The following is a 12,464-nucleotide window of genomic DNA, read 5'->3' as shown; positions in this document are numbered from 1 at the left end:
TTTAAATATAAAATTCGTTATTGTGACCAGCGACCCGCCACGGTTTCGCGCGAGTGTATATTATTAATTACAAAAAATGTTAGATATCATTTTACCTCTAGCGCTCGGGAATAAAGTAACTTTCTACCTACGATATTTTTTAGAATTGACCTATTCGTTATAGAGATTACACAATAACAACAGACAATCTTTAACTTTATAATATTAATAGTACATACTTGTTAATTTATTTTTTTCAATTAATTTCTACTTAGTAATATGTTTTAATGTAATAAAATAAAATTATTATTGAAGTAAATAGTTCTGTCATTATTTTGCTAATTAAATACTATATATATATATATATATATATATATATATACACATATTCCTTGAAAATTAAATACCAACTTCACATTTTTAATCTTGGATAAAAAAAAAATCTTAGATAATATTTTTTTTTTGAGTGGCAATGTTAAAAATATCTACACAATTACCTTGTCAGAAAACCATCAAAGTTTTTTTTTTTAAATATAAGTATAAAGTTATTTTATATTTAATTTATATGTTTAATCATTAATATCATTCAATAATTGGCAATTACTTTGATTAATTTGGTCATTAGATAAAGGACGTCAAAACATTTCGTACTTATTACGGCGGCTTTTCTAATGTTTTAATTATATCTTATATATCTCCCTAACGGTGCTGACAAGCTAATCTATGTTGGTACTAGCCACTCGTCATAAGTAAAGTACAATTAATTAGTGCTTTTATGAGCTTATTTGAATAAATAATATTTTGATTTTGTCTGTCCGGTCTGTGGACTCGTCCCCCTATCCCGTCGCTTACTTACAATAGGAATGACGACTGCGTACAAGGGGACAAAGTGAACTTAGCATTGGAAGCGTCACAGCCTTCCATGGGTTGTGGCGTGCCGAAAATGTTAATACATTTTTTTTTTAATTCTATTCAGAGTTTCGATAACACATTTTGTTAAGCCATTCGTAAGATAATTTACTCAGTATATTTGTATTATGAAATGGGGGAAAACATTCAAACTTATACCATGAGATTCAACTCGTTTCAAAGGTTTTAGTATGTAATATTATGTATTGTATAAGGAAATACGTCTTATAGTTTCATCCGCTTTAAATTGAGACTTTCATGGTTTTGTATAGATATTTTTATGATTTTCAGTTGTATTTTTTTTTGTATCTAAGTCATTGGTTTCGTACCCCGCCAGTGCTGCTCAAAATTTAGTTTTTCTGGTGGAAAAGTTATTTGTAGTAATCTGGAGGTATCAAGTGTGTACACTCCTGTACCTGGTACCAATCAGCCAGTGTAACAACACACACAAGGGACATGCCATCTTAGTTACCAAAGTTGGTAGCTGGGTGATGTAAGGAACAGTTAAAATTTCTAAGGGTATGGGATCCGCCAGTCAGTCTACGTATATTTTATTTAAAAAAAAAAATCGAATTCACCTATCATAAATCGTTTGGACGAACGAACGACGCCTTAATTGTGGAAACTCATCCAGCCGTTCATTTTATCGATTCATTTAGCATTAGTAATTTGCCATAAATCGAGGTCGCCATTAATATATAATGTTGACGATATTGATTATTATTGCACGATTTGCTTCGATGGAATATTATTCTAGAATACAAAAAAAATGTTCATATATTTACAGTGACCCATTAAGAAATTAAAAGTTTATTAAAAAGGGTGCTTATTTCTAACCTATAACGCACCCCCGTACAGGCGCGGACGGAATTAATAATACTAATAAATATTGGACAACATCACATACATTACTCTGATCCCAATGTAAGTAGCTAAAGCACTTGTGTTATGGAAAATCAGAAGTAACGACGGTACCACAAACACCCAGACCCAAGACAACATAGAAAACCTTTTTCTACATCGACTCGGCCGGTAATCGAACCCGGGACCTCGGAGTGGCGTACCCATGAAAACCGGTGTACACACCACTCGACCACGGAGGTCGTCAAATTAATTACATAATAAATATAATTCTGTACAGGATTATAGTATGTTCACATATTCGAGTCTATTACGTTTGTGATATCAGTGGCTCTAGCAGTTATCATGCAAAGACAACGGTTTCATTTTTATTGTTGATTTCGATAATATTGATAATGATTGTGTGAATGAATATGTGTTTATTTTAATTTAATTTTGTTTTGTCAAGTCATTAAATATGTGCGTTCCTTGCTTCGAAACAACCATAGGATGTTTGGTAATTACGATCAGAGTTGCGTATCTTTTTCATACCCAAATTTTATCAAATGTGAACAAGTGAACAGCTGACAGACAGAGGGACGAAATGAGTTACATTCTCATTTATAATATTTGTACAGATGATATACAGATAACTATATGATTATAATTTGTTGCAGATTCAGCAAGCGGGTGCCAGCAACATGCATACGTTGGCCCAATCGGCTCAACCGCAATTATTAGGTAAGCTAAATAATATATACATACATGTATGTTCAGATTACAAGAAAAAAAGGCAGATAGAGCGCACGGAATATTATAGTGAAGCAATAAAAGCGAATCAGTAACGTAAAGCGAATACAAATTCCCGGTAGTGTGTGTAGTAATTAATTTGTTAATACGTCAAGAAAATTACTAATTAAAGTGACCGCCTTTTTGGCGTATTACTGATGCCTGATGGTATCATTACTAAATTCGGCATAACCAGTATGTCTTTTGGGTGGGTGATTGGACCTCACATACTGTACGAAACGCGACAGCTTAGCGCTTAAAACAGATTTACACACAGTAGTGAGGTTTAGTGGGTTGTGCATCCCTATTCGGGCGAAACCCGAAGGTATCCAACATGGCGCTACCAGTAGAAAATATATCACGAAGACGTGTCGCACCGCCTTTTGTTTTTTTTAATCTGGCCATATATGATACAGTTGCCAAGTGTCTTATCATCCTCTTTCGTATGGTAAATTACAGATGACGAAAACAGATAGGTATGTTGTAACTCGAACTGACTATAAAGTTTATCTATTGGTAGGGTCGTTAGGAGACAAATGATGAAACACATGCGATGTGCTTTGACAGACTGTTGGTGGTGATACACGCATGCTGCCTTCCTTCTGATGTCTCGAATATTTACGTCAGCAGACTTGTGTTAACGACAGTATAGTTTAAAAATAAAATCGTGTAATTGTTAAACATCGCTGTGACTATCAAGTATACAAATGTATTGTATATCTATGTTTCGGCTTCAACCTTTATTGATGTAAGGGCTGTTCAATATTCTTTGCAATGCCTATAGTCGGTGGTTATCACTTAACATCAGGTAGGCCATTTGCCAGTCTACTAACAATAAATTTAAAATTAAATGTACTGATTATGCAGAAAAAATACATTTAAAGTTGAAAAAAAACGTATAGTTTTCGCCCGCGGTTTTGTTCGCGTTTTAGGGGTGGGTTGATGTCAGGTGTTAGGCGTTAAGAGTAACCATTGTCCTTTATTGGGGTTCAAGCTTCCTTAAAGCCAAACCTCGCACTCATAATATTAGTATAGATTGTATCACACACATGATCAAATTTAATGTATTTATAAAAAACAAACAAATACGTAACGGAAGGGGCGGTGTATGTTGTTCCCACATCCGGTCTACTTTTTACACGGTTGCGAAAATGCTTAACTATATTTATAACATTCATATAATTCATAGCGCGAAAATATTATTAAATCTAGAGCCCTAATAGCACTTCTATTTAACTGAAGATTATACGTTCGAATTTGTATAGGCACAATTTGATTAAAATTCACATCTTGGTGGGTGTTGAACAACATGGAATAAGTTCACACAGGTGCCCAATAGTGGGACAATTATAGGATTCTAAGAAACGACGCAGTATTTATGATACAAATATGTTTGCTAAATGGGTACATGATAATTTATCCACTTTAATTTTACTTCCGAAGATGAGACAACAATTTCACCGATATTTGAAAAGCAATATTCACACGATAACGAATATCATAGAATATTTTAGGTATCGATGAATTAATTCATTTCAATTCAATGTTTATTTGTCATTAATCCTTCTATTGTAATTTGTATAGTCGACACAGAAAATATTTACATTTTATTATATACTAACTGTGCCCGCGACTTCGTGTGCGTTGTTTGAATTTAAGTTATTTGGGTATTGTAGCGTGATTTTATTTTTATTCTATATATAATTCTAAAATAAAAGTAGCCTAAGTTACTCCTTATTACATCCGCTATCTGCCAGTGAAAGTTCCGTCGAAATCGGTTCAGCCGTTCCAGAGATTAGCCGGAACAAACAGACAGACAGACAAAAATTGTAAAAAAAATGTTATTTAGGTATATGTACCGTGTATACATAAAAATGCACATAAAACGCGGTTATTTTAATATTACAAACAGACACTCCAATTTTATTATACGTATATATGTCGTGTAAAAATAATTATTACGAAATTGTAAGTCGAACATCGTGTGGGCGGGTTAGGTCGCGAGATGCAATCTCCCGCGTTACCTTAGGTCAGGTACGATAGCGTACAATGTAATCGTTGCAACCGAGTGTAAACAAATTTGTTTTATAATTTATAACTTTGAAAGTATGAGCGAAATCGGATGTGGTAGTAAAATGTTTCTTTTGTATAAGTTTTCTTTCAATTTCCGCTGTGCATGTGTGAGTGGTTAAGATGTAAGTTGTTCACCTTTCGTGCTGTTAGTAATACAATCTGTAATACTTATTTTTATTCGATTTAGTAAAAGTTTCAGTCAATTGTTTATACTGCGTTACACAACATTGTAACAATTTTTGGTATGGTAACAATGGTAATTTCGGAAACGTAGCCCAAAAGAGTGTTGTCAAAGGTTCTCAATATAGCTGGATACGCAGCGTTATACTTATAAAAAAGATTTATTCTGGCTCTTAAAGTTTGCGTACCTAATCAGACGAAAATGACTTAACTCTTTTTAAATATGCCTAAATTGCCTATAAGCTTGGGCGTGAGTTATCTGTGTTAAATACTCACGAAAAGTCAAATGATAATCATTTAGCCAGAAACGATTGTAAAAAATCAAACGTGCCCGGCCGAAATTGTTCACTTGGCAACCCTGCACACGCGGCGTATACGTGCTACTGGTCCTCGCGCGCCCGTTCAATAAACTGCGTGAACGTGCGACACCACGCATTTATTAATCTGCGTCGCCGACGCGCGAAGTTGCGCGCACGCTCACGCACGGACGCGTTTCTTGCGACTTTGTCGAAACGCCTTTTGATACTTTCGAGGACTAATCTTTTGTATATATTTTAAATCTAACTAATATTATAAATATGAAATTTAGATTCGTGAATGGTTGTTACTCAATCACAGCTAAGCGGACCTGAATAGATAGATTACAGTCTGGAATAGAATATAGGTTACGTTTATCTGTAACCTGCAAATACCTCCTCATCACCTACGCGGGCGAAGCTGCGCAAAACGAGTATTTAAACTAGTATTTAAAACATGTAAACAATGTACTGATAATGCGTTGATAGTAAAAAATCCTCATCTTACTTTACGCATACGTAATTATTTATCACTCCATCAATCTCTTATGACTTTATCAATTGGATTTGGAACTGTCAAATTTGTATATTTTGACATTGACATTTGATGTTACGTTCAATGATATCTTTGAAACTACAGTGATACATCAATAGTAAAATATATTGCATAACTAACCGTCATAAACTAGAAAGAACATTTATTTGATTAAAGATATTGTGTGGGATATATTCTGACGATGACATTTCATATAATACTTGTGTTAGTGTTATAAATAAAAAGTTATTGAATCTAAACTATCTATAGTTTATTTTGTACAAGAAAACTCATCTTTCAAGAAAAAATTTTCATTACCTTTCAATCACAGGCAGGTGAGCAACCTAGAAATGTGTAATAGATTTGACATATATTGCTTTAACTGTACCACGATAGTAGGTTAACTAACGGTGTTAGATATCGTCGAAAAAAATATTTTGTGATGTGATTTTGGTATGTAATTTTAGTTCCTATTACTCTCCGTGAAGTAAAGGCGTATAGAACAATTAGTTTTCAATGTGTGTATTTGAAGTAATTGTCAACGGATAGATGTTTAAGTACCGTGGTTTGTCCCCAGGAGCGACAGCGATGCTGTCAGTGAGTGGGGGCTTCAGTCGCGGCCCGGCGCGTGCCAACGCCCCCGCCGTCATCAACTACCTGAAGCCCAACACGGTGCAATACGCGCCGAAGCAGCCGCCTCAAGTGCCGCCGAGGCTTAAGGTGTTTACTAATTTTCATAAACGACGCGCTTATCTTTATCATGTTTGTGACTATAAAGGCAGGCCATTAGTTATTAAACTATCTAGAAATGTGTCATAGTTTGTTCAAGAAAGTATTAATATTACATAAACAAACAGACAAAACCTGTCTAACGACCATTTGTTTATCCGTAGCTGGTTCAGCAACCAGCCCCGCTACCCATCGCTGGACGCCAGTCGCCCGGTCTGGCGGCGCCGCTGGCAGCTCAGCCGGCGGGACAGTTCCAGCGACTGAAAGTCGAGGATGCACTCACGTATCTCGATCAAGTCAAATACAAATTCAACACTCAGCCCCAGGTGTACAATGACTTCCTGGACATCATGAAGGAGTTCAAGAGTCAGACGTGAGTTTTATGCGCGATATTGGATTTAATTAGTAGTTATATTTGAGTAGGATAGGATACCTATTGACAGTAATCAAATATATATTTTACTCTCCAAAGAACATGTCAGAATAGTTACAATAGTTATTATAATAATATGCTAATATACATATACAAATATGCTAATAGATACAACAAACTGTACCTTGTCAATGAGTGCACATACAAGGGTCATTCCCTCCTTTGTATAGGGGATAAGTTACTAATATTATTACATGTAATTATTAAAAATATATTATACAAATAAATTTTTATATAAAATGATGAAAACAATTACCGTTTGAAACAGATGAAAAGTATTATTGGCTGCTTTTTTTTAATCACTGATCTCAATTACAATACAACTAAATTGTAAGCAAACTCTTAACACCATTGAACATGTAGTGTTGGTTGCAGAATCGATACGCCCGGCGTCATTACCCGGGTGTCGAACTTGTTTAAAGGTCACCCGGAGCTGATTGTTGGATTCAATACCTTCCTGCCGCCGGGATATAAGATCGAAGTCCAGAGTAATGGACAGGTAAGATTGTTATATTTATAAAAAAAATATGTTAAAAATTAATGAATATACATATATTATGAAATTTACACTTGATTTCTGTGATTCTTTCACAGAAGCGCCTGTAAGCATATAAAAATAACAACATACAAACAGACAAATACCCTTCAGTTTAATTTTAATAACTTTAACATGCAATGTTTGTGAAACTATAGTTGTCGCAGTAAATACTTGTGTTTACTAGGCCCGATGTAACCGATTAACTTTTCCTAGGTATCAGTGTCCATGCCATCTCCCACCGGAGCGGGCTGCGGGCCCGTGGGCGTGAGTGGAGTGGGCGGCGTGGGCGTGGGCGCCGTGAGCGGCGGCGGCGGCGGCGGTGGTGGCGGCGTGCTGCTGGGTGTGCACCACGCGCCGCCACAGTCGCAGCTCGTGCACCTGCTGCCAGTGCCACAGTCAGTATACTTTTATCATATATACATTAAAGGTCTACTAGGTCTTTTCTTCCCTTGCTATAAATAAATAAGAAATTTCATTTCATTTACTAATAATTTCCTCGAAAATTCAGAGATGATTGCCTAGTAAAACTATGTTACCTAGTAACCTAGGATCTTCACTTGACCATCGCACTTTTTCTAATTCAAAAATTTAAACAAAATACTTTAAATTCATGTTTGTTCTACAAGTTTCTATTAATTGAAATGAAAAGAAGCTACCTGTTTTAAATCTAGATTCGTCAAAGAAGAACAGACTAGAAACTAAGTAGTTACACCCTTATAAGAATTATCATGATGAAATTAATTACCGATTGATAGCAATGATAAAAACTTGCGGCTGCTCTTTCAGAGTTCTGACATTTATTCATTAAATCAAATGATTATATAAACGATAAAAACAATGTACTTAAAAGATAATTTTAATTCGTAGGTCAGTCAATACAGCAATAGTTCACAACTTGTCTGTGAACGCAACGCCGGCGAACACCCTGCATCATATCTCTCAAGCCCATCAGCAGATTGAAGCCGCAGCTATACATCATCCACCAGGTAATAAAAAAATAAAAAATATATGAAGTAAATGTGAAAATTATGTAGACTATGAAATTTGGGAAAGTTACGAAATTTTATAGAGAGGAGTGCAGAAAGTTAATTTTAAGCAATATGTAGGAACTGATTTTTCATAGTCTATGTACCACCCAAATATCATATTTTACCACCAAACAGCATGGTATTTTTGCGGACTGGTTTGAAGAATGTGTATGCCAGTGTAACTAGACAAGCTGGGCTAACATCTTAGTTCCCAAAGTAAGGAATGGTTAATATTTCTCGCAGCGCCAATGTCTACAGGCGATAATTTGACCACTTACCATCAGATAGCCTATTTGCCCGTGCGTACCCATAAAGCTTTGGACAGTTATGGTTGCCTATCTCAGAATCTATGACATCGATTTTTTTGTTCTGTTGATTATTTTGGACTAATCGTGTTAAAATCATAAGGTGTGATGCTATAACTATAAATATCAATAAATATGGAAAATTATACTATAACTAAGTAGGCAAGTATCTACTGTGTGTATGAAACAAACATGTATGATCTAAATTTAATACGGGCGATACCTCAGGACGCAGCTAGTATATAAATAAATGCAATGGACTAAATATATGTATAGATCAATTGACTCACGAAGGCGCGCCCCTCGGAGTTAAATTATTATCGGCGTGCATTAGTAATGAGCAGCGCTCGAGCTTATAAGATGTCTTAGTGTGTGTGACGACTACAAGTAAACATCGCAAAAAATACAAATTACATAACATTATTTACATTAATTTTAACGAAACATATTAATTTAACAGCGTAGTTACAAATTGCAAATGTATATTATGAGTATTTACAAAGATACATTGTATAATGATATGTAGATTATGGCTACTGTTTTAAAAATAAGCAAAACAAGCAATAAGCAATTACACAATAAAGAAGCAATGTTGTTTTTATTTTAATTACAAAGAGATATATATGTTAGTTATAGTATGTTAGCATGTAGATGTAATGTGTGTGTGTGTGCGCAGGCTCGGCGCCCAGCAGCGCGGCGCACGCGGGCGCGGCGGCGGGGCAGCCCGTGGAGTTCAACCACGCCATCGAGTACGTCAACAAGATCAAGGTGAGACAACCGACACTCAAGACTACATGTTGGATTGACCAGTATCGTACTTGATAATACATTTATTTATTCTAACATCGTTAACTTGCTCGCTGGACAGTTTCTCTATATAAGATTAGTCAGAGTTTATTTTATAATGTCGCTCCAGTGCTACAGATAAATTATTAACATTAGTTCAGTAATTCGAGCTCGAAGCTTCAACGAAATTTAAAACGTCATTATTTGTTAGAATATATTGTAATTGCTCTACACCATCAGATACAGTGTATAAATAATTGATTAGTGTAATTATTGGACAAATCACTGTCTACTGACGATGCATGCGTGATCGCACTGCTAATTATATCGTGGCGGAAATCCTTAATTAGATAGAACGGAAGTTATTAAAGACAATACGAAGTGTCATTCATTTCATGCATTCATAACATTTAATCACTAATCTCTACAGTTAAAACGGTATACATCAAATGTAGTTTCTTATGTCATTAATATGATTGTTTTTGTTGGCAGTCCCGTTTCTCCAGACAGCCAGACAAGTACAAGCGTTTCCTGGAGATCCTTCACGCTTACCAACGAGGTCATAGGGACGTTAAGGAGCCTCAGGCGAAGCAACAGACTGAACAGGAAGTCTATTCGCAGGTAATAATAATTTAACTTAAAAATGTATTGCCTACTAATAATTTAAAATTTGTACTCAACAAAGTATGTCTTCAACAGGTGGCAAAATTGTTTGAGAATCAAGATGATCTATTGGCTGAGTTCGGTCAGTTTTTACCAGATGCAAAGGCGGTAACCAAACCCGCACACATTCCGCCGCATTCGAGATCACCACCGCCACAGGTTTGTTGTACTATTTTAATCATTCCCTATCGCATAATTAAGAAGAAAAATGTATAAAACTGTCTAAATGATATCTGATGAATTCCAGGATAGAGCCCTCTGTATATTAAATGATATTTGTGATCATACTATGTCTTATTTTGAGTATTTTCTAGAGAAAACATATGTGACCAAGTTGTTATTTTATAAGTTTTACAAAATATACGCAACAAGTAGTGACACACATAAAATAATGATTGCCTGGTACTTATAATAGTATATGTGTGTGCAGGCGCCGGTGGTTCCGCGCGAGGAAGAGCGCTACGCGGCGGCGTCTCCCCCGCCGCACGCGCCGCACCCCCCGCACCCCACGCACGCGCCGCACGCCGTGCACGCGCCGCACGCACCGCACACGCAGCTACACCACGCGCCGGTAATACTTTGATAAAACCTAGTCCATATGTGATGTTAGGATGTGAATTTATCGTAGTTTCATTCAGCATCGAGCAACCCCACTGGTATCACTTTATAGTATTTAAATTATAAACACTTAAATTTTTTATTGATAATTATTATTTTAATTTCATATTCTATTTTTTAATCATATTTTAACCTGACATACTGATTGATGATGGAACGAGTTATTAAACTTAGATTTGTATAAAACAGCCACTCCCGAAGCACACGAGTGCACCCGTCGCCCCTCCACAGCATCACCATCTCAAGAGGTCGCCTAGCTTCGGATCCTCTACTCAGATCGGTGAGTTAAATATTTCAATTTTCTGATAAGGATGTACACTTCGAAACGTCGATAGAAATGAGAATCTGTTTATTGTCCAATGGGTTTAAAATCAAATGCCAATGCCAAACGCCGGTGAACGAGTCCAGGGTATACGTTTATTGCGTCAATCAATCTCCCTTGTATCGACTTGCACGAGTGGCTGGCTTAATGTTGCATTGCCTTCCAAATCAGATGGCTATACGGTGCCATCGGAGCCAGTCCGCGTCAGTAATGTGCCGTGTGCCGCAGCGGGCGGGGCTCCGCCGGCGAAGAAGGCGCGCGCGGGCGGCGCGTCCCCGGCGCTGCGCGACGTGTCGCTGGCCGACGCCGCCAAGCTGGCCACCGCACACGACTACGGGTTCTTCGACCGCGCGCGCAAGGCGCTGCGCTCGCAGCACGTCTACGAGAACTTCCTCAGGTACTGCTTTTTTTATTATTATATAAATATGCAAAGGCACCATTCAATAGTTATATTTCGTAGGTTTTTGTATTAATGCTATTATCGAGCTGAGATTCCATTACCGAATTTCAACTTCGCAAACAATATATATTAAATATTTTTTAATCAATTGTGTTCTTTGATCTACTTTTAAACAGTGAGTTATAGGTAATTAGAGTAAAGATAAATACCATCAACCCCAACTTCCTAATGTGGCTGGGAAACATAAACATAAACTTGCTCATTTACTTTTTTTTTAACTATAAAGAAATAAAATATGTTTTAGGCGTTTGCTTGTTATACGAATGGACAATCTAAGAAAACAAACTAATGCATGTTATCAAATAATTAATTTATATTTTAATAAACAGATGCCTTCTACTCTTCACCAATGAGATCATCTCATCATCTGAGCTCCTCTGCGTCACCGAGCCTTTCCTCTACCGTCACCCGGAACTAAAGAAATGGCTACAAGATTTCGTGGGTCCGGTCTCACCACCGCACACACCGACCACTACTCATACTGGTATGTTAACAAACAAAATTATTAACCATTACAATGATGCATAAAACTAGTCAATATATATTTTGATCTATAAAATAATGTATTTATATGTGTAGTATAGCAGATGCAATCCTCATTATATTTTATATAATATTCAATATATTGCCAGGCTACAACAACTTCAGTAGCACAAGCAGCTTACTCAGCTGTGAGCGATCCAGGCTCGGATCGGAGACGAAGCGACATGAACCCCTCGGGGCATATGGTGCCCAGTTGAGGCACGAGAGGCCTCAAGGAGACGCTGCTATGGATATAGGTGAGATAATGCCCCTATTATTTTAATGTAACATGTTCTTCATTAAACGTAAACCTTAGGTTAAAATTGGTTCATAGATGATTTCCTAGAATAATTCTTTAATAACTAATAATAATAACTTTAATAATTTCTAAATCCATCATGTCTATACAAAAGAGAATGTTTAGATTAGGTTGAGTTACTTAAATTTCTGCCTGTCTGT

General features: G+C 36.4%; 1 protein-coding gene across 10 annotated transcripts in view; it reads left to right on the top strand.

Moving 5' to 3' along the window:
- The window catches only part of LOC113396801 (paired amphipathic helix protein Sin3a), a 40,780-nt gene that overhangs the window by 16,434 nt on the left and 11,882 nt on the right, over positions 1-12,464 (top strand). For 5 of the 10 annotated variants that reach the window (XM_064219515.1, XM_064219516.1, XM_064219518.1 and 2 more), the window contains exons 3-16: positions 2,406-2,469; positions 6,179-6,321; positions 6,495-6,703; positions 7,127-7,262; positions 7,515-7,696; positions 8,169-8,287; positions 9,311-9,402; positions 9,913-10,041; positions 10,120-10,242; positions 10,514-10,654; positions 10,891-10,981; positions 11,195-11,420; positions 11,813-11,967; positions 12,116-12,262. In XM_064219515.1, the coding sequence (XP_064075585.1) occupies positions 2,406-2,469; positions 6,179-6,321; positions 6,495-6,703; positions 7,127-7,262; positions 7,515-7,696; positions 8,169-8,287; positions 9,311-9,402; positions 9,913-10,041; positions 10,120-10,242; positions 10,514-10,654; positions 10,891-10,981; positions 11,195-11,420; positions 11,813-11,967; positions 12,116-12,262 (1,957 nt within the window). The remainder of the gene's footprint in view (positions 1-2,405; positions 2,470-6,178; positions 6,322-6,494; positions 6,704-7,126; positions 7,263-7,514; positions 7,697-8,168; positions 8,288-9,310; positions 9,403-9,912; positions 10,042-10,119; positions 10,243-10,513; positions 10,655-10,890; positions 10,982-11,194; positions 11,421-11,812; positions 11,968-12,115; positions 12,263-12,464) is intronic. The other 5 variants (XM_064219521.1, XM_064219520.1, XM_064219522.1 and 2 more) reach the window with 3 other exon arrangements.

Source organism: Vanessa tameamea, chromosome 28, assembly GCF_037043105.1.
Source record: "Vanessa tameamea isolate UH-Manoa-2023 chromosome 28, ilVanTame1 primary haplotype, whole genome shotgun sequence".
Taxonomy (NCBI): domain Eukaryota; kingdom Metazoa; phylum Arthropoda; class Insecta; order Lepidoptera; family Nymphalidae; genus Vanessa; species Vanessa tameamea.
Note: the sequence above shows the minus strand (reverse complement) of the source record. Positions and strands in the feature narration are given on the sequence as shown.